Here is a 22,237-nt window from a genome sequence, read left to right as displayed (position 1 = left end):
TGAGCCCTCGTAATATGCTTCGCATAAAAAACACTATGATAATAGTGCCAGCGCCATCTCTATGTCGCATACATTAGTTCGCTGTGCCACCGCTACTTTTATTTCCGTTGCAGTGTAGAAGGTGGTAACCGTGGTAATTTCAAGGACCGCCAGTCCCCACATTTTCTCTCTCGCAACATCGGCTCCTCACGCATGCGCAGAAAGAGCGGTAAAATCCAATTTGATGCAGGTTGCTTTACCATAGGTTTACCACCTGAACATCGCCCCCGAGTGCTCCGTGGTCGCTGCGCATGCGTTAGCTGAGAGAAGGTGAGAAAGGAGGACAAGTTGACTTTACCGGATGTGACGTCACATTGTTGTTTGTTTTTGCTTTTCTGAAATAACTACTCTCGAACTCAGACGCATGGCTTGCGTCTCGTTCGCGCGCGTACGTATGGCTGTGGTCCGCTTTTAGTTTTTGGCGAATGCTTAGAAGCTTCAAGTTGCGGACTCTGCGGTGGGCCAGGGCTTGATGACATTTGTTGCCCAGCTGCTGGTGCTACCGCGACGTACTTGGAGCAACGGTAAGTGTTGTGCGATTACCCGTTCTCTTGCTGACATGTAAAAAACCGGTTGCGCATTCGAGCTGTGGTCGATGTGATCTCGAAATTCGAAGGAACACGAAACGGTTGTCGCAGGTCCCGCAGTGATCGCAGTATAATTTATTCGTTCGTGCCTTCAACACTGCAGTTCCTACGCGTTGCACCGATGTAAAAAAATTAACAAAAAAACAGCGACATCTTCCACGCGCCAGAAACGCATGCACTCATCAACTAGCGTGGATGTCGTCCTATGATGTTTATCGCGCTCTTAAGTCTATTTTTCTTCATCTCTATGGGATGACTACGCTATGCCCTTCCTATTTACCCATGCAGCGCATGGCTGCATTTAATTACTTTTCTCACTGCTGACCGCGGTATGAGCGTCAGAGGCTTTCATTCGTTTCAGTGAGATAACGAAAGCGTATTTCCTTCACTTGAAGCTTCTGAGTAGCTCCTTTGCGATCCGTGGAGTTAAATCATACAATGCGTACGTTGTGAGCGAGCTGGTAAACAAAACCACTTTACTGCTGCTGCTACTATCACTACGGCAACTTTCAAAATTAAACATATATTAGTATGAATCGGCTCACCAAGCTTTATATGCACGTCCGTTGCTTTCGTTCATAGATCATGTGCGTAGCTTTGCAACCGTGACCGATATTGTAAAAACAGCAAGAAGACAGATGACACTTGTCTGCTTTAATTGTTGTATGTGCTGTTTTTAGAATAACAACCAACTCCGCGCAGTCGTGCTGTTTACAGCGAAAACGTGTTTTTTCTTGTTGCATGAGGAGCATTTGCTTCTCATTGTGGCAGTAACGTTGTGCATTGTCCTCGGCCCAGATCGCTGACTGTGTGCAAATTTGTCTAATTTGTTTCACTTTGCTGCTGTCTTTACAGCTTCTGCTTATTTCCTCTGCCTGCACCTTATATTTGTTGTGTTTATCGAGACCTGTGGCCTGTCTCTGCCTCGTTGAAGACAAATGGAAACAAGTACTGGTTGCTGTTGGTTTGTTTGGTTTGCTCAGTCTGAGCGTGGTATGTATATCCATTTGCTAAAAGGGTATGCAGCTGTGTCTAATGCAGGTACTGCTCATCTAAAGGTAGATTTAATAAGTTGTAGTTTGAGTGAGAATTAGTTGGTTTGAGTGATGTATGACACCAGAGAGTTATTGTTCTAGAAAGGTGACAAAGCTGGTCCACAAATTTAAGGTATGGAGATGCTTAACCATTTAAGTGTTCTAAGTTGCCATGAAGTATTACATACATTTAAAATTTCATTTGCAAAAGACATAGTAGAAGAAGAATCCAGAGGATTTCCTGCCAGATGTCTTGAGACAATAAATTGTAGAGAAAGCATTATAGTGTGAGCTGCCAGTGATTGTCGTCAGCTCTAACCCATTTTTCTATATATATCACTGTTGCTTCATTGTCTGTTGCCATCACATGCTTGTTATAAACAAAAAATTGAGCTGCATGATTCCCCTGATTTTTCTCGCTCATAAGATACAAATGTTTTGATTTCGGCTGCCTTGGGGCCTCATGGTAGAAAACGAGTGTTTATTAGCCAGTTGTCAGCTTCTAAGATCATGTGCTTTGTAACGCGGTTGTTTTAAAGGGTACTACACGTCTGCCATCATAACTGTGAGTGCTGCTGCCTAGCACTCCCACGGCTATGCTTAGTACATATGCGCAGCTATCCAAGAAAATTGACATTGGGAAAACTGCCATTGAAGCTCACTTGGTAGAGCATTGCAAGCACAAGGGAGAAAACGTGGGTTCAGCTTCGTTGTCTCTTATGCAAAGCATTATCATGAGCTGTCTCCTGGCTTCTTCGTACATCCAGTCAGATAGGCTCAATAATAGTTAGTAATATGCCTGATGGTGGGTCGTTAATCTGGGTCTTTAGTGCAGCAGCCCAATTCTTTACCCATTAGGCTAAAGATGCATGCATAGCGCGCCAGATTAATCGCATTGGTTCTCTCGTAGCAGCTAATTTGTTCAGATGTTATGTGACACAGAGTTTGGGATTCACCCGTTTCAGCTCAGATGCAACAAAGCAGGTGTTGCGTCTACTTCGGTGAGAAGTGTGTGCAGTTGTTTTGGTTTCTCTGTATTGACGTAGTGTGCTTTGTATTTCATGTGGTGTTAGGCATTACCGCAATTGCAGCTTCAATGCTGTGCCCATAAAAGCAGTTGTAGGTAGGTGCTCAGGTGTAACGGGAAGCTCATTCTTCCTCATTCTCTCTTGCATACAGCAGGTAGTGTGTCCAGTTTAGTGCCATGCACCTGTGTGGGGCATTTCCTTGTTCTTATTCTGCTGATGTGTTGTACATAGGGGTAAAGTCAATCCTCTACATCATGGTTGTCAGTGCTGCTGAATACAGTGCAGTCTCAGTCTCGCTGCCTTGAAATGTCATAACAGGTGACATCTGGGGGTAAAGTAGCATCTTGCTGTACCTTGTCATCGGGCATAGCCAAGGTTGTGGTTGCGCAACCCAAGGATCCTGGAACTTTCTGTGGGACCAATGGCACCGATGTTGAAAAGTGGGTGGCTATGTACGAACGTGTGAGTGGAATCAACAGATGGGACCCCACGCTTGTGCTAGTTAACCTGTTGTTCTACCTAAGAGGCACGGCAAATGTGTGGTATGAAAACCACGAAGAGGAGCTAACCAGCTGGGACCAATGCAAAGAGAAGTTGACAGATTTGTTTGGCAAACCAGCTGGCTGTAAAATTTACGCAAAACAGGAACAGGCCTCCTGTGCCCAATCCCCCATGGAGTCCTATCTCTTGTACATACAAGACATGCTGGCACTTTGTCGTAAAGCAAACCCGATCACGACATGACAGAAGCTGAGAAGGTCGGGCATGTGCTTAAGGATTGCTGACGACGCCTTTAATCTGCTCATGTGCAAAAGCTCCTATACAGTTGATGTTATCTTTAAAGAGTGCCGACAATTCCAGCATGCCAAAAACTGATGCGTCTTGCAACCATTCGCCAGACTTCCCACTACTGCTGCAACGGCAACGCCAACAGGTCACGGTTAATAATAATAATCACGGTTACTAATTTCAGCCTGTGTCCTCAAGTGATTCCGGCTAGCATGTTCTTGGACAGCGTTTCTAGTGGTTCTGAATTTGATATTGAGAGTCTGAATTCTGAGAGTGGTTTATTAGTGCCAATCGCAGTGCCCAGCTCTGGTTCCTTAATGGACGACTTTGTGAAAATGACTGCACTTAACCTTACCTCTGTACAGGCCAGGCACATACGTCTCCTGCTTGAATCGTACAGTGGAAACTTTGATTTTGGCATCAGGCCTTTAGGCTGAACATCTGTTGTTCACTACCATATAAACACTGGAGACACAAATCCTATTTGTCAGCGTCCCTATCGTACATCGCATGCTGAACGTCGAGTCATCCAATCAGAGGTGGGCAAAACGCTCCGCAAAGGGGTCATCGAGCCATCAGCCAGCCCTACGCCTGTCATCCGTGTGAAAAAAGAAAGATGGTGCGTGGCATATTTTCGTCGATTATTGCCACTTAAATGAGATCACGCGAAAAGACGTCTACCCACTACCATGCATCGATGACGCCTTGGACTGCTTGCACAGAGCTAAATACTTATCGTCCATCGATCTTCGATCCAGCTACTGGCAGATTTCGGTTGATGAAATGGTTGGAGAAGAGAGCCTTCATCACACTGGATGGCTTATATCAATTCAAAGTCATGCCCTTTTGCCTATGCGATGCTCCTGCGACATTTGAACTTGTGATGGACTCTCTTCTGCGATGCTACAAATGGACTACCTGTCTTTGTTACCTTGCCGAAGCTGTTTTTTCTCCCATGTTGGGCAGCTGCCTTACCCGACTCTGCCATTATTGCGGTCTTCTGAAAAGCTGGCCTCCAACTCCACAAAGTGTCAATTTGGGCGCCGTCAGATTACCGTGTTGGGGCACCTCATTGACGCATCCGGTGTCCAACCAGATTCGGAAAAAGTTCGTGCCATACGCAGTTTCCCTGTGCCACATTCTGCTTCTGACGTGCGCTGCTTCTTCGGCCTGTGTTCTTACTTTCATCGTTTCATCAAAAACCTTGCCAACATTGCTCGGCCTTTGACAGATCAAAAAGAAGAACACGCCATTCTCATGGGGCCCGGAGCAGGCTCATGCGTTTGCCGCTCTCATCAGGTTTCTGACCACCCTTCCCATACTTGCCCACTTTGATCCATTTGCACCGACCGAAGTCCACACTGGCGCAAGCGGACATGGCATCGGCGCTGTTCTCGATCAACAACAGAATGGTACGGAGTGTGTGATAGCTTACGCCAGCCGCCTGCTGTCACCTGCCGAGAGAAATTACCCCATCACCGAGTGGGAGTGCTTCGCTTTAGTTTGGGCTGTCGTCAAGTTCCGGCCATATTTGTACGGCCGTACATTTTTGGTCGTTACAGACCACCACGCACTCTGCCGGCTGTCTTCCCTTTGGACCCGACAAGACGGCTTGGTGGCTGGGCTTTGTGGCTCCAGGAATTTTCATTTATTGTCAATTACAAGACTGGATGCCCCCACAAAGACACTAACTGCCTCTCGTCACCCCGTGGATCCACTTGATCCTTCTGTGCATGATCCGGTGACCTGCGTGATGGCTTTCACTGACATGACTGACATGCGCACCGAACAACAACGCTACGAGTCCTTACAGTCCATCATTGCCGGAGTGCAATCACTCCAACAGCACTGACGGCACATGCCGCATGTTCTTGTTGCGCAACGGCATCCTCTACCACCGCAATATGAATGCTGATGGCCCTGACTTGCTCCTTCGCCGTGCTCATCATCTGCAATCTGTTGCTCTTGAACAACTTCACGATGCACCAACGGTGGGACACCTTGAAGTTTTGCATACATACAATCATGTACAACGCCGGTTCTTCTGGCCAGGTCTCTACTGCTTTGTGCACTGTTATGTTGCAACTTACGAATTGTGTCAGGGCTGGAAGAAACCTCCCCTACCACCTGTCGGATGACTCCATCCAGTTGAACTTCCCTGTGAACCGTTCTCTTGCTTAGGCCTTGACTTACCTGGCACTTTTCCTACGACGACTAGAGCTAACAAGTCGATTGCCATCGCTACTGATTACATGACACGCTATGCGATAACAAAGGCATTGCCGACTAGTTGTGCAACAGACATCGTCGATATTCTCCTCCACGACGTCATTCTCCACCATGGTGCACCTCGACAGTTATTACAGACCGCAGCTGCTCATTCTTGTCTCTAGTTGTCGATGATCTCGTTCGCTCTTGTGCCACTGAGCATAAGCTGTCCACCGCCTACCACCCACAAACAAACGGTCTTATGGAATGTCTCAACCGAACAATCACAGAGATGCTGTCAATGTAGGTCTCCAATGATCACCGCGACTGGGACGCCACGCTGGCCTATGTGCCGTTTGTGTATAACTTGTCCCAAAGTGACACTGCAGGATATTCACCCTTTTATCTTTTGTATGGTCGTGACCCCACTTTGCCCTTTGACACCATCCTCCCTTCTGTGCCACGTGTTGCAACTGAGTATGCTCGTAAAGTCATCGATCGCGCTCACAGGGCATGTCAAGTCACCTGATCTCGTTTATTAGCCCCGCAGCATATACCAAAAGAGTTATGACTGTGCCATCGTGATGTTAAGTTCGCGCCAGGTGCTTGGATGCTCCTTTGGTCACCATGTCGTCGGGTTGGCCTCTCCCAGAAGCGTCTCTCTCGCTACACAGGGCCTTATGAAGTCCTAAGTCAAGTTAACGACGTAAATTACGAGATTTCGCCGCTTCAGTTTGATGCATCCTCAAGTCCGACGCCTGTTGACGTCGTGCATGTTTCGCGGCTGAAGCCATGCTTCGCTCGCGATTCATTGCCTACCATGAGCCGAGACGGCGCTTCACCACCCGGGGGTCCTGTTACGGAAGGATGAAAAAAGAGAGGAAGAAGACCGCAGCACGCTGGCTGCTGCGTGCTGTTGGTGGTCAGCCATCTTAACTACTCTGCCTCATCTTGTATATTGACACGTGTACTTCATCTTTATTGGGCGACCACTTCTCGCCCAAATGTTATCGCACAGCACAGGACATGCCTGCATGTAAAAGAAGTTTCTGGAATGTTATCGATGGTTCCGTCCACTGTCTTTCACCGCAACTTGTGTTATCTGATTGCATGTGTGCGCGATGCAAATAATGTGAAACATTGTGGAAGGCACGCAGGTCCCAGTGACTGCTCTGGAACATTCGACGACAGATGTATAAAAGCCGACGCGCTTGACCCGCTCATCAGATTTTCGACGACCCCCGATCGTGTTCGCCGCTACCATCCTTCTTTGAGTGTAGCCTCTTTTGAGGGCACAAGTTCGCCCAATAAAACGCTCGTTTCATTAATCATAGTTTTGCTGCCTTCTCAACCGTCACTATCACGTGACAATATATATTGTAAATACAGTCTTTCTATACTCCCAACATCCCCGTAACAGTATGCTTTGCCTCTGGCATGTTCATGATCTCCGATGGTATATAAAACTGTGATGCAGACTAAGCTTCACAAAGAATTATGTTCCGTCTCTTCCTTACAGGCTGCTGTGTTTCAGCTAAATCTGCTTTTCCTGTGTCCAGTGGTCTTGTCGCTCAATTAGTGCTTGCCTATTTCTGTTACACTGCAACCTCTCTTCTCCTCTCTCCTCTTGTCCTCCTGTCCTTTTACACTCCTGCAAACTTTTAGATTTCAATACTCGAATGATTAATACAAAGATTGATCCTACCATATTATATGTGACGGCTGTTATGAAGGCAATAATTTAGGTGGACCTGAAACTAAGTGAAAAAAACAGGCATGTGTGAGTAGGAATAACTTCCTTGTGACAAAACTGGCTCCATGCTAAACTTTGCCTCAAGGAATTTGGTCTTAAAAGTCTCAAACCCATTTGTGCATACTGCATAAGCCAAGTTTTCCACTCGTCAAAACAGCAGCCGCCACAAAGTGTTAGGAAAGAGGCAAAGAAACCATGCCTTTGTATTCGTACTCTCCTCACAAAGCTTGTGTCATATATGCAATCACTCACCATACACAAACACATTGGTCAACACTGCAATGTTTGGAAGAACCCGAACCAACACTATGTAGCCATTTACCTACAGTATGCCTCCTGTAACATGAATCCCCACTGTGCTTGGAATCTACATAATTTTTTTTAATTTCTCAGGCATTTGGTGGTAGAGGCCAATGCATTAGACAGAAATCCTGCTACACTGCAGCAATGTTCAGAATGTAGTATGAGGTACTCTGTCTGGCTGGAAGTTGAAGATAGAAATTATATTAGTCATCAAAATATAGTAGCCAGTATTGAAACTACACTTGCACTCAAGGCTGAGCCACATCATGAGAACATGGAAGAGCGGACACACACTTGAGCTGCATTGTGTAGCTTTACCAACAAGTCCAGCTGTACACTGAAGTAAGGCATGTTTTGGGCTAATCAGCTCGTAGCTTCAGCAAAATTTTAAACTCTGCGAGGAAGACAGGACATGAACAAAAACATAGATGCATGCACAAAGTGCAGACTTCCGACTGGCTTTGTTTGGTGAAGGCAGAGAGTTTATAAGGTTCTTCAAAATGGTAAAACAAAGAACATTCGCAAATAAATTGTGCACGAGGCAGTGACAAAAAATAGCAAGGCCACCTGTGCATTAAGAGCGCAGTAGAGTCCCAATGTGCCCATCTAAGAATTCTATTTCTTTCCTTGATAGGGATCAAAAAGGTGAGCTAACTTGTCACAACTTTTAGCAATGTGGAATGCCTTGATGACTTCTCTTTCTGTTCTTGAGTTTGCCTTCGAAAGGAATTTATTCTGTTCCTCATAAGGCAGGCAGCTTTTGCTGTCGCAGCTCCTGCACTGCAAGAGGAGATTCTCAAGGAAAGAATTAAAGTCTTAGATTGGCACATTAAGACGCTCCTGCACTCTTAATGCATACATGGCCTTGATATTTTTCGTCAATACCTCGTGCGCAAATTATTTGCAATTGTTCCTTGTTTTGCTATATTGAAGTACCTTATATATTCTTTGCTTTCACAAAATAAAACCAGTTGGAAGCCTGTGCTTTGTGTGTGTCTATGTTTCAGTTCACGTCCTGTCTTCCTCGCGCAGTTTTAAATTTTGCCTAAACAGTTGTATAGCTTGTGTATACGATGAGTAATTAATATTATGATGACTGCAGCACAGCAATGGTCTAGTGGCATAGTGTCAACATAGTATAGAGATGGTACTAAGTTAAAAATTTGGAAATGCCATAAATTGTGCAATCAACCCTTATCCCTCGGTTTCCTACAGCTGCAGAGCACTTGACCACTGCAGCAGTCAAGCATGCTGTATATTGGGCAGTGCCAGGAATTGCGAGATCGAGACAGGCTGCCAGTAGAAGTTCCTTGGGCCAGGTGATAACTCAAATACATCCAGATATTTCTATATTTCACTATATAAACCTTTGTAGAATGAGGAACTTTTCAAGGGTGAAGTTGTTTCACACAAAGGAAAACTGTTACTAAATAGTGACCAGTTCCTTTTGTTTTGTAAGCCAGATTGCATGTATTTGACATTGCTTACTGACTCTTAATTATTCTCGCTGTCAAATACAAGCATATGTACTCACATATGTTTTCAAACAACACTATTGTGTGGAGCCATGTTTGTGGTGGAATAAAATTGGTCCCAATACAGAGCTTTGTGGCACACCAGATCTTACTAGCGATCGCGGAGAAGAAAGTTAATTAGTAGTTACAAATTGGTACCGGTTAGTTAAAGGGACTTTAAAGCGAAACAATAAATCAATTTAGACTAATGCAGCATTGTTTGAGAACCCTGCAGGCAGTCATTTCAAAAAGATAGTTTGATTAATAGATGAGAAAATGAAGTTCCAAGTATCAGTATTTGAATTTCGTGCCGAAACCCGAGCGCCGGTATGTCAGCGTGACGTCAGGGATTCCAAAGTATGTTTTCGCATTTGGGCCGCGTTGGCTGAATAAAGGTTCCCGAAACTTGGCATGTTTAATATTTGGTTCCTTTAGAACACAATGTAGTCAATCTGTACCGCGATATATAATTAGTAGGCCCTAGAAGATGTCATCAAAATCTAAGATGTCACAGCCCCTAGGTACGGGAACTTAAGTAGGCATCGCCACCCGTATTTCGTTTTTGCGCTTTTTCTGGCTTACCAAACGTCTTATCGATGTAAGAGTGGTGTTTTTGGTGTTGTAGAACGGTAATTTACTGATGCAGAAGAAATCATTTTTCACTTTAGTGTCTCTTTAAGAATTTACTAATCCAATTTGTAGTCCTGTCAATTCGAAGTTTACTGTCGTTTGGGTATCGGACCAAGCCGATGTCCCCTGGCCTGGGCGGTCCCTGGCGCTTCACCTAGTGGTGGCCTTTGAAAATAGCAGCGTGGCACCAGTGGTTGCATCAGGATCTAGGCTCATGAAGATAGACAGCAACGTGCACAGGGCAAGGAGTTCGGTGGCCTGGTACTCGTCACAGTTGTGGATAACACCATAGTTTTTGCGAGTCCTAGCCCCTACCTAGGGTACCAGTCTGTGCACTGCGTGTGTGTATATATGTGTGTGTGTGTGTGTTGTGCAGGATTGCTCGTTGGCAGCACGTGCTCATGCAGCCGCTGACGGGCCTTTGATGTGTTTCGCCTTGGTAGTGCGGTCGTCTTTGTGGTTCTAGAGCTGCGTTGGCATTGCCCAAGAACAGGATATATCGGCATGGCGCAGAATTGCAGAGTGGGGGCGCTCCATTCTATTCCCACTTCATTCCTTCAGAGTTGTGGTTTATGTGATTCCAGTCCTTTTGTCGGAGTTCTGACAGTTGAACCATTCCCACTCCTTGAGTGGTCGAACTAATCTACTCCAATCCTCCAATTACAGTACATAAAACGCTTTCTGTATAATTACTTACTACTTGCGCCCCGATGTGATAGCATAGAGGTAGAGCATCTGCCTCATGTGCAAAAGCACTGTGGTTCAAATCCCGGTGCCACGCAATTTTCCACTGGATAAAAAAAAATCCACATGTTGATACAGCTGTATAAACAGGCCTGGTGGCCTGACCCCTGTGACCAGAACCGGTAATGCACTCCCTCACCAGAGCAGGATTGGCCACCTTGGTGCAGTACTTGGCCACAACCTTCTATATGAATAGAACAATCAAATCCCGGCCCTCAGTCCCCAGCAGCTACAAAGCAACTGACCATTGCGGTGGTCAGACCTGTGATGCAGCAGAGCGTGCTAAGAATCTCTGGATCTGGACAGGCTGGTATTGGAATCTGAACCTGGCAGTGTTTAACGCTAGAATGTTTTCTAGTGAGGAGAGTCTAACAGTGCTATTGGAGGAATTAGCGGGCATTAAATGGGATATAATAGAGCTCAGTGAGGTTGGGAGGACAAATGAAGCATATACAGTGCTAAGAAAGCGGGCACATGCTGTGCCACCAAGGCTTAGCAGAGAGATGAGAACTAGGTGTCGGATTCCTGTTTAATAAGGATATAGCTGGTAACATACAGGAATTGTGTAGCATTAACGATAGGGTGGCAGGTCTTGCTGTGAAACTTAATAAGAGGTACAAATTGAGGTCATACAGGTCTACACCCGTACATCTAGTCATGATAACCAGGAAGTCGAAAGCTTTTATGAAGACGTGGAATTGGCGATAGGTAAAGTCAAAACAAAATACACTATACTGATGGGCGACTTCAATGCCAGGGTAGGCAAGAAGCAGGCTGGAGAAAAGTCAGTGGGCGAATATGGCAAAGGTTCTAGGAATAGTAGGGGAGAGTTATTAGTAGAGTTTGCAGAACGGAATAATTTGCGGACAATGAATACCTTCTTCCGCAAGCGGGATAACCGAAAGTGGACGTGGAGGAGCCCTAATGGCGAGACTAAAAATGAAATAGACCTCATACCCTGTGCTAACCCTGGCATCATACAAGATGTGTACGTGCTCAGCAAGGTGCGCTGCAGTGACCATAGGATGGTAAGATCTCGAATTAGCCTAGACTTGAGGAGGGAATGGAAAAAACTGGTACATAAGAAGCCGATCAATTAGTTAGCGGTAAGAGGGAAAATAGAGGAATTTCGGATCAAGCTACAGAAGAGGTATAGGGCTTTAACTCGGGAAGAGAACCTTAGGGTTGAAGCAATGAACGAAAATCTTATGGGCATCATTAAGGAGTGTGCAATAGAAGTAGTTTGTAACTTCGTTAGACAGGATGCCAGTAAGCTATCGCAGGAGACGAAAGATGTCATTTTAATACCACACCTTATACATAGCTTTCATTGATTACAAGAAAGTGTTTGATTCAGTCAAAACCTCAGCAGTCATGCAGGCATTATGGAATTGGGGTGTAGACGAGCCATACGTAAAAATACTGAAAGATATCTACAGCGGCTCCACAGCCACCGTAGTCCTTCATAAAGAAAGCAACAAAATCCCAATAAAGAAGGGTGTCAGGCAGGGAGATACGATCTCTCCAATGCTATTCACAGCGTGTTTATAGGAGGTATTCAGAGACCTGGATTGGGAAGAAATGGGGATAAAAGTTAATGGAGAATACCTTAGTAACTTGCGATTCGCTGATGATATTGCCTTGCTTAGTAACTCAGGGGACCAACTGCAATGCATGCTCACTGACCTGGAGAGGCAAAGCAGGAGAGTGGGTCTAAAAATTAATCTGCAGAAAACTAAAGTAATGTTTAACAGTCTCGGAAGAGAACAGCAGTTTACAATAGGCAGGCAGCGAGGCACTGGAAGTCGTAAAGGAATACATCTACTTAGGGCAGGTAGTGACTGCGGATCCGGATCATGAGACAGAAATAATCCGAAGAATAAGAATGGGCTGGGGTGTGTTGGGCAGGCATTCTCAGATCATGAACAGCAGGTTGCCATTACCCCTGAAGAGAAAAGTGTATAACTGGTGTGTCTTACCAGTACTCACCTACGGCGCAGAAACCTGGAGGCTTATAAAAAGGGTTCTACTTAAACTGAGGACGACACATCGAGCTATGGAAAGAAGAATGATGGGTGTAACGTTAAGGGGATAAGATGAGAGCAGATTGGGTGAGGGAACAAACGCGAGGTATTGATATCTTACTTGAAATCAAGAAAAATCGGCATGGGCAGGGCATGTAATGAGGAGGGAAGATAACCGATGGTCATTAAGGGTTATGGACTGGATTCCAAGAGAGGGGAAGCATAGCAGGGGGCGGCAGAAAGTTAGGTGGATGGATGAGATTAAGAAGTTTGCAGGGTCAGCATGGCCACAATTAGTGCATGACCGGGGTAGTTGCTGTTTATTCAAGCATTTTGCAAATGTGGCTCACTTTTACGCTTCTTCTTATGTCTAAAAAAAAACAGAAATGAACATCCAGTATTCTTTTTTAACTTTCACTAAGCTTATCGTATAGCTCAGTGTTAACATATAGGTCAACATACAGTATTTACAGGTGAGGTTACAGAAAGCAGTAATAATTGACAGTAAACACTGCTTGGATGATGAAAAACATGGGAATCAGGTCATCTTATTTCCGACAATTTTTTTTGGCATAGGAGGCTTAACAAATGGTGATGTAGCAACACTGTAAAGACTGAATAAGATGGATGTGGAATGCCTTGATGACTTCTCTTTCTGTTTTTTATTTTGCCTTCGAAAGGAATTTATTCTGTTCCAGATAAGGGAGGCAGCTTTTGCATCGGCAACAGAACATCAGTGGATGTTGTGTGAAGCACTTTTTCCATGCTTTTTTCACTACCTGAGCAAAGTAACTTTCTTGGTGCTTCATCACGCAATTTATACAATCAACTTCCATTAATTCTACCCTCACGAGACTGACGGGTCGAATTAAGATGCAAAAATCTGCTGAAGCACCGTTGATTCATTCGGCAATATGTGCTTGAGTAACACGCCTCTGAAACGAACGTGCATCAAATTTCTATTTGTCCACAGTATAAAACTAAAGTAGAAATGACTTAACTCCAAACCAAAGTAGAAACCTACATGTACCTCATTTTTTAGAATGGCAGCTGATTTTCTAAAACGAGCTTCGCCGTATTACAGCCATGATATGTGGTAAAGCATACGAATGCTACAACCACGGTTTTAGTTTCGCAATCGATTGCACAGCTAGACAATTTTCGTCTCAATGTCCTTCTAAAACAAAAAGTGTTCATTAGAATCAGATAAGTACCACAAACGGACATTGTCAGCTACCGCTACTCCTTGAAAATCTTTTTCGGGTGGGTCAAAAATAGGCATTTCAGAGAGGAGATAGCATTTGTTTAACGCATTCACTGTCCCCTAAGCTCTACTGAGACATGCGCTGCCACTAAAAGGGGTCATTATTGGGGTCTGGTCAAGTGCGCATTATCCGGCGCATGCCAGTTTTAGGATCGAAATGATGAATGTTTAATCCCATAGAAATGCATGGGCGTCGGCCAGGTTCGAATTAACTGAAAAAATTAAATTAACGTAGTCAGATTATTGGAAGTTTACTATACACCCTTTTCTGTTCTCCAAGAAGTTGCCATTTTAATATGTAGTTTTCTTCTATCAGTGTGGCAATGGTGCTAAATTTAGCATTTGTTTGAATCATCCATTGTTCCAAGGACAAGCTACAAAGTAGGGGCACACTTTGAGACTTGAAACATTTCCACATATAAAGGAAGGGCATGTTAACATCTGTACAATTAACATAAGTTGGCTGTATTGTCTGCAAATATATGCATGTGGTTGCTTTTTTGGAATGTGGTCTTTCTGTAAAACAAAGTTGCATTTGTTTCAAATAAATTGCTGAACCATTGCTTGTGTGTTTTCCTGTGCTCTCTGTGCTGATTGCGCTTTTGAAAGTGCAGTGAGCAACTGCAGACTGAAATGCACAAGGCTTCACTTTATCATGCCAGGAAGCATTTTGGCTTGACAAAGGAGCCTTAACCCCTTCCATGCACACACTTTTTTTTTTTTTGTATAAACACATCAAATGAAAGACAGTGACCTCTTCTCATGTATTTTAAAGCCTGGCAGTGTTAAAGACAGAGTGAAGTTGTACAAATACAATTTACTGTTAATGCTGCTAAAACCTCATGCTTGTGTATAGTATATGCATGCAGTGCTGGCTATGCCGTGGTAGAGCCGTGAAACAGCTTTCACCACACTGCTTGCTATAGCATTGCTGTGTTCTGCAACCTGAGGTCAAAACTATAAATCTCTAGAAGTTCAGCAGCACAATTGACAGCTATTTCCGTATGTTCGATGCACTCCTGGCCAGGGACTTTTCGTCCTGTAGGCAAAATTGATGGCTGCCTCGGACGCTGTTTTGGAAAGAGCGCAGCATACCTCGAAAGCTTGCTCACAATGCTTCACCAGCAGGTTTTGCCAGCGAGAGTGGAGGGGGGCACAATAATTTGACTTTACATGGTGCAGCACAATACCTTAAAATGCTGCTGCTTCTGGCTTCCATTTAACTATGACCTGCTGGTGCACCTCAACATGGAGCAACCCCATTTCACTAAAATTCTTAATTCTTCTACCAACATGGTGTGGTGTGGCTATCTATGATCACTGTATAAAACCGGGGCAAACAGCATGTCTAGAAAGTACAAAAGCTGGTATAACTGTAATGAATGACCTGCAGTCATCTGAAATGCGCAAAATCGCAAGAATTGGTCAAACTCAAACACTGCAGAGTTTAAGTAGTCCTGCCACAATTTTTTTCTTATGCGTGTGTAGCTGTCATTCAGTTAACTACACTACAAAACTTCAAATTCCTTTTATGCGCAACAAATATATCCTAAACGCCAACATTTAAACATGTGCCAAAGGCAGTGTGGCCCCATAATCTGGTGACAACATTGCATGGTAGGTCACAAACAAATGATGCATGCTGCAGTTGTTCATCAGTAAGCGATGCCATTATTAGGTCATTGAAAACTGAGCATGTTAGGACCACTATGCAGCACAACATTGGTCTTTATGTCTTGGTGCACACTGTGGAGTGGGTGCATGTTAAAAACCTCAGGCGATTAAAGTTAAGCCGGAGTTCGCAACTATGGCATGCCTCGTAATCGTATCGTGGTTGTGATTTATAGAACACTAGAATTAAATTAATTTTAATTTAGATGTTTGAGAAGAGTCATAAGAAAATTTATTTAGTGAAGCAAGTCTTAGCACACAAAGAATCACTCAAAGCACATGCAGCTTTCAGTGGCATGGTGTGGTCATAAAAGCTGCCATTTGGAACCAGATTGATATAAAAAAATTCAGTCCAAAAGTTAAATGTCAGTGCTCTTTTACATGTAAGCATGAGGGACACATATTTAAAGGCATCATCTAAATCCTGTGGAAGTATTTATTGGTGAATATCAAATGGCCCTACATCTAAGGAAGTTATAGAGTGTTATGATAACAGGAAGCCACAAGATTTTTGTTGTGCACTCTTCCTATAGAGACAATATAGGGCAGCAACAAAATAGTTGGGTCTAGTGAAGAATCCATTCAAGATCCTTGCCAATTTGGCAAGTTCACTATGACTAGAGATAATGAAGGCCAAGCACGTTGAAATGCATGCCCAAACCTCATCAGCATTGCATCACTTATTTCAAATAACTTTCATTTTGTCATTTTGCCAGATTAAAAGTTCTCAAAAACCTGCTTGACTGGTTTCAAGAACTTTTCGAGAACAGTTTGTTTCTATTCGAATGCAGCATTGTCAGTCTTTAGTGAACTAGACACATCTTTACTGATATGCAATTAGGTAGGTCAAAGCAGATGCTGTCAAAGTGCATGTGCAAGAGTGTTTGGAGTGGGCATTCCTGGGTTATGTTGCCAAGAAGGGAGTTTTGAGCTTAATGCACACTGCAGCTATAGCATATGAAAACCAGCACTTTACTCATTTTTTAGATACCGCAGGGCTTGCGCTAATGCTGGTCATAGCCTATTATAATTTCTACCATATATTGCCCTTGTCATGACAAGTTATTTTTATTGTCCAACAATATATTCCCTCTGTGTACAATCAACATCTCTGCCAAGGACAACAGAAACAGTATGATTGGAAACTGCAGAATTCTCCATCTGCAGAGGTGGCTGGCTGATTGCCGTATTAGATGCTTTGTGAGCTGGCATTGATGTGTAAATCTCAACTCATCTGCAAGCATACAAAATAGGCTTTGGGATACTTTTACCATAAGAAGAGAGACTAAAATGACTGTTGCCTGTGACATATGGCACATGCCCATGACGACGGATCGGCTAGGATTCCCTATGAATACAACATCAAATAGCTTTATATTCCCACTAACTTGATAGTACATAACACTGATATGTAACAAAAATAAACAACAAAGTAACTGAAAAACGAACAGGTCTACTACGATTGAGCCACAAGGGGAAAGATGGAAACATTTGTATTAATTGTATGAAGAAAATGTGCCTAATATGTCATCTTCCCAGCAGCAACAATATGATCAACTAGCATTGCTCTTCAGGCACACCCCAGGCTGCTCACACCATTTTCTACAAGATTTGAAGCCCAACAGGCAAAAGGGGTGAATACCTTCAGCATAAAAGAAGAAAGTTATTCTATTCCATATCCTCACATGAAACACAGCAATATTGTTACAAGCCATTTTCATACATTGAAGGCATCAGCAATGTGATGAAGACAATTGAAGCACTCATGTTCTTATTTCCATTGCAATACAAACCTACACTTGGTCATATGAAGGTGCATGTGCCAAATTCAACTGTGTACTGTTATGAGGCACATGGAACAGACATTCTAAGGAAGTGAAATATTTGTAATGCAGTTACTTAATTTGTCCAGTCAGAAGAACAATGCGCTAAATACAAAAAAAAAAAACCTACAGGCCCACTATGCAATGCTTTTGCCAAACTATCCAAAACTTCAATGTGTGCAAGTCCACAATGACCAGGAAAAGAAGTAAACAAATTTCTTGAAGATGGAATGAAAAAGAAATGTTGCGACAATTGAGAAATGAGTTCTTTGCTTTCTATTGGCACAGGGATAGACAGTCGGTGGGCACAATTTGAACTTGAACTCATGGCAGTGTTGCAGGGCCAAATACCACTCATACTTCCGAGAACCGTCGGTTACAATGCTGAATTGGAAGGGAAACTTTACAAATACTTCTTCGGAAGTTCAAGCATCTGACCAGTAAGTAGTTGAGCATGACTAGGGGAAATGTGATCAATTTCACAAATAGCACCATTCCAAAAGAACTGGCACGCTGCATTGATTTCTCAGGTGACAACTATTTTTCGAAAAGCCTCTGCGCGCGTTAATACAACCTGAGGCAGCTTAAATCTAGGTCACATGGAATCGAAAAATACAGCAGCGGGTGTAACACTTAAATTTGCTATATCTCGCGAACATGAGCGAAAACTTCAATTTGAAAAGGTTTGCTCGAAAGGAAAACTCACGGCCGTAACACTGCTGCCCATCGCCAGTTGTGTGAATTAAAAAAAAAAACATCTGCACGATCAATACAATAGACAGTTCGTTGATATTTGAAGCAGATCGTTAGTGGATATCAAGAAATGTGCACTGGATAAGAGCGAAACATCTACCCGACTGACTGACGGAAGTAAGGCTCACAGGATAAGTTTTCTCTATCTGCACCGATAATGCAGCACGTATTGTGCAATTAAATCGCCCGTAATGCGCAGCAATTGCCGCACTCGACTGAAGTCACCATCGCAGCGACGCGCTATTTATTTCAGGACCACGAAAAACAAGGTATTCACCTAAGTTCAGCGGCGGTTTACCTGTCGGCAAGCCCCTAACTCGCATATGACGAAAGCAAGTCTCACGGAGTCCAAGCCCACAATTGCTCAAGTCAAACTGCGCTCGCACGTTATACGCTCTCGACACGCACAAAAGCGCGCCAAGCGCGCGCAGAACGTCTTGTAGCCGACACGACGGCAATGGCTAATCTACGTTCGAGAGTAGCTCGGGTAGCTCTTTCAAAAAAGCAAAAACAAGCAACAATGTGACGTCACATCCTGCAAAAAAGAGCTGTTCTCCTTTCTCACCTTCTCTCAGCTCACGCATGCGCAGCGATCACGGAGCACTCGGGGGCGATGTTCAGGTTGGCTTTACCGCATGTTTTACCGAGACAGCGACGGTAACGCCGGTTCTGTGCCAGCATAAGTGCCAGTTTCGCGTTGCTATAGAATGACGTTGCTGTAGACAGCATCGACCTTTCGGTCTTACAAGATGCAGAGCTTCGTCACAATTGCCACCGCGAAGCTTCCGCGTCCCCTAGCCAACGTCTCGACCTCGGCGCGGCGGCACCTGTGCAGGAAGAGTGACCACCAGAGACTGATCGTTTGCGAGCAGCTGGCCAAGTCGCGCAAGTTGGTGCGACTTCGCGGTGCCGAGAACCTCGCCTTCTTGCAGGGTCTGGTCACCAACGACACGCGGCACCTGAGTGCGACGGAAGGGGTGGCTGGCGGCAAGCCCCGCCGTTGCATGTACGCGCTCATGCTGAATAGCGTCGGGCGCGTCCTCTACGACCTGATCATCTACCGACCGGGGACCGGCGAAGACGAAGTGCTCGTCGAGTGTGACGCCGATGCCCGCCAGGGCTTGCTGCGACTACTCCAACTCTACCGTTTGCGCAAGCCCATCGAGATCGGGCCGTGCGACGACCTGGACGTGTGGGCCGTCTTCCACCCGTTCTGCGGCGCTGTGGATGAACCGCCGCCCGCTAGCGATCACTGGCCGTACACGACGAAGGGCCGCTGCGTTGTGCGCGATCCGAGGCTCGGCCTCCTGGGGTCGCGAGTGCTAGCGGACGCCGGAGAGGACCTGACGAGCGCCGACCCGACTTTGGTGCCCGCTGCCGAAGGCAAAGAACCGAGCTACGCGCACCTTCGAATGCAGCTGGGCGTGGGCGAAGGGCTTCGCGAGCTTCCTCCGGCGGCTTGCTTTCCCCTGGAGTGCAACGCGGACTACATGGGCGGCGTGAGCTTCCACAAGGGCTGCTACGTGGGTCAGGAGCTCACGGCGCGAACCCACCACACGGGCGTGGTGCGCAAGCGGCTCATGCCGGTCGTGATGCTGCACGAACCGAGCACGTCGCTGCCGCCTGACGCGGTCGTGCGGGACGCGGCCGGCGCGGCGCTGGGCAAGCTTCGCGCGCACCGGGGTCCGCTGGGACTGGCGCTGCTGCGCGTCCGGGAGGCCCTGGCCGCCGACACGCTGCAGGTGGAGGGCGTGCCGCTGAGCGTCACCAAGCCTGGGTGGTGGCCGCGCCAGGTCGCGAGGCCGGCCGCTGCAGTCGCCGAGGGGCAGGCGACCACGTAGACCTCGATCTAGCTACGCCCGGGCCGAACCTCGTGCCCCTGTTTGTGCCAGCGTGTACCTAGTCCTTCGGAAGTGCAGAGGCCGCTAGTGTCGATGTTTGCCCTGTGGACAAGCGTGGGATGACGTATGCCACCAGCGCACGTACGCCTTACAGACTTTCAGTAATAGTCGCAGTCACGTTGCGTGATCGGGGAGTATGCAGTGCCCGGCCCGACACGGCTTTCCCGTTGTAGATGATTATTTCCAAACGCCGGCTGTAGTTTTCTTCTGCATAACTTCAACAGAACTCCAATGCTACTGACGCAACTCGGCGAGTCGGTGGAATCTTGACGAATTGGAAACATGCACAGCACATACTCTGCTGCAATTGCCATCATGTTCCATTTAGTTTTTTGTAGCACTGTGCACGGTTTTGTACTAGACCATGCTTCCAAGGACAAAGCCCAAAAACTCGTATTTTTCCATCTCTAACCAAGCCATTGCTGGCTACAAGTTTGGTACCATCCATGAAAATCCTGGATTTGGGACACCTCAGGAAGTGACCTTCAACATGTAGGGCTTACCTGAGCATGAACATGTCACGAATATATACTCGAGTGTTGGTGTAGTCACTTTGGCATTGAGCTGATAAGCCGAAAGGTGCGGGAATGAATCCTGGCTGCGGCGGCCGCATTTCTATGGAGACAAAATGGAAAGACGCCGACGTACCATGCATTGGGTGCTCTTTAAAGAACCACCGGTGATGAAAATTAGTCTGGTGTCCCCCACTACGGCGTGCCCCATGATCATAACGTGGTTTTGGCACGTCAAACCCCAGAATTTATTTCAATGTCAAACTAAGTACTACTGTCTGAAGTTCATCTGGCTGATTTAAATTCCTGCTTGTAATGATAATCCTGCAGTTTGTGTACAATTGGCAAGAACAGTTTTGTCTTATAAAATCTACCAGATGAGGCGAATAACTTTAAAGGTGATATGGTCTTCAGCCATGTTAAATTCCTGCTAGGTCACTATTGTTAGACTAATGTTTCCGACTAGCTCATTAATTTTCACAGCTCAAAGGGTAAGTTGAAAATGAGCAGAACAATCGTGCACTTTGCACACAAGATTTAATCAGGTATATACTTAATATTTATGGTCTTACCGCTACGATATGGCATTTGTTTAGTGGGTGATTTTCATAACAGAACATATCGAGTGCAGGTGAGACATAGATACAGAAAATTCCAGCGCTTTGTCAACATGTCCTATTACTGTTGGCAACATGCAGAGTTGTGCATTGTACTTGGGTACCTGTCCAGTTTTGAAGTGCACTGTCCTCACTACATACCGAGCGATGTTAGAGAGCAATAGTTTGCTATATGTTTGTGTGCATTGGACATGATGGGTGCGTTTTGCCAGCACATGGTGTGCCTGGTTCTAGTCATTTGTTAAATAAGTTTGTGGTAGTTTTCTAGAATTTTCTTAACATAGATGCAGCACTTTTGACAGGTGTGTCAGCTTACGAAAAATAACTTGGAACACAAAAGCAAAATTCAATAGCCTGATCTCTTCGCAATCAAAACAATGGTACAAAAAATGAATGCACTACGCACAGTTCTTTATCAAAACGTTTTAAATTGCTCTGCAAGTGCCGGAGTAACAAAATCACTGGTTTCGATTCCACGCAGAAATAGCAGTTGAAGCGAGTGACTGCTCCAGATGTGCCCTCCATTTAGTAGGAATCCTGAAATTAGCACGTTTTAAGATGAGCATCCCGAAAATGTAGTAGTTGCTGTTTCATGTACAATTTTTCCATGAGGTCTTTGCTATGCAGTGCAAAGCAAAACTATGAAAAACATCTGTGTGTAGTGGGGATGAAGCATCGCACGCAGCAGTGGAACACTGTCTGGGCGGCAGGTGCGAGCGCAGATCACAAGACGCCGGCTGAGACTGTCTTTGCTATGCCCGTCCTGCAGTCCTTCCGCCTGCCGTCCAACCTTAATAGATCCTCTTTCAAAGTGGTGGAGGTGCTAGGTATTCAAACCTGGAACTCCAAAGTCTGACGCTACCAACTACCCCGACAATGCCTGACAAAACCACCCAGCTGGCTGTCACCAAATCCCCTCACGTTTTCGTAACCGGCACACTGCGCCAGTGCGATCCTCCCTTCTTTAGTGGAACAGATGACCACGATGTGGAAGATTGGTTGGCGACATTCGAAAAGGTGAGCAGCCACAATAACTGTGACTA

General features: G+C 45.3%; 1 protein-coding gene and 1 long non-coding RNA gene across 2 annotated transcripts; both read left to right on the top strand.

The window, feature by feature from the left end:
- The first annotated feature begins 437 nt into the window (after nucleotides 1-437).
- On the top strand, nucleotides 438-14,488 carry LOC135902128 (uncharacterized). The gene is made up of 3 exons (XR_010564424.2): nucleotides 438-563; nucleotides 1,482-1,619; nucleotides 8,957-14,488. It is a non-coding gene; the product is annotated as an uncharacterized lncRNA (long non-coding RNA).
- A 4,273-nt stretch (nucleotides 14,489-18,761) lies between these two features.
- LOC135902129 (putative transferase CAF17 homolog, mitochondrial) lies at nucleotides 18,762-20,977 on the top strand. Its single transcript, XM_065432058.2, has one exon. The coding sequence runs from the start codon at nucleotides 18,914-18,916 to the stop codon at nucleotides 20,003-20,005; it is 1,092 nt and encodes a 363-aa protein (XP_065288130.1). The 5' UTR covers nucleotides 18,762-18,913; the 3' UTR covers nucleotides 20,006-20,977.
- Nucleotides 20,978-22,237: the final 1,260 nt, after the last annotated feature.

This window comes from Dermacentor albipictus, chromosome 3 (genome assembly GCF_038994185.2).
Source record: "Dermacentor albipictus isolate Rhodes 1998 colony chromosome 3, USDA_Dalb.pri_finalv2, whole genome shotgun sequence".
NCBI classification, from domain to species: domain Eukaryota; kingdom Metazoa; phylum Arthropoda; class Arachnida; order Ixodida; family Ixodidae; genus Dermacentor; species Dermacentor albipictus.
The sequence above is the reverse complement of the archived record's forward strand: the minus strand, read 5'-3'. Positions and strand labels throughout refer to the sequence as shown.

Excerpts from the sequence above, each read along its gene's own strand:
- LOC135902129 (XM_065432058.2), top strand. The coding sequence starts at position 18,914 with ATGCAGAGCTTCGTCACAATTGCCACCGCGAAGCTTCCGCGTCCCCTA.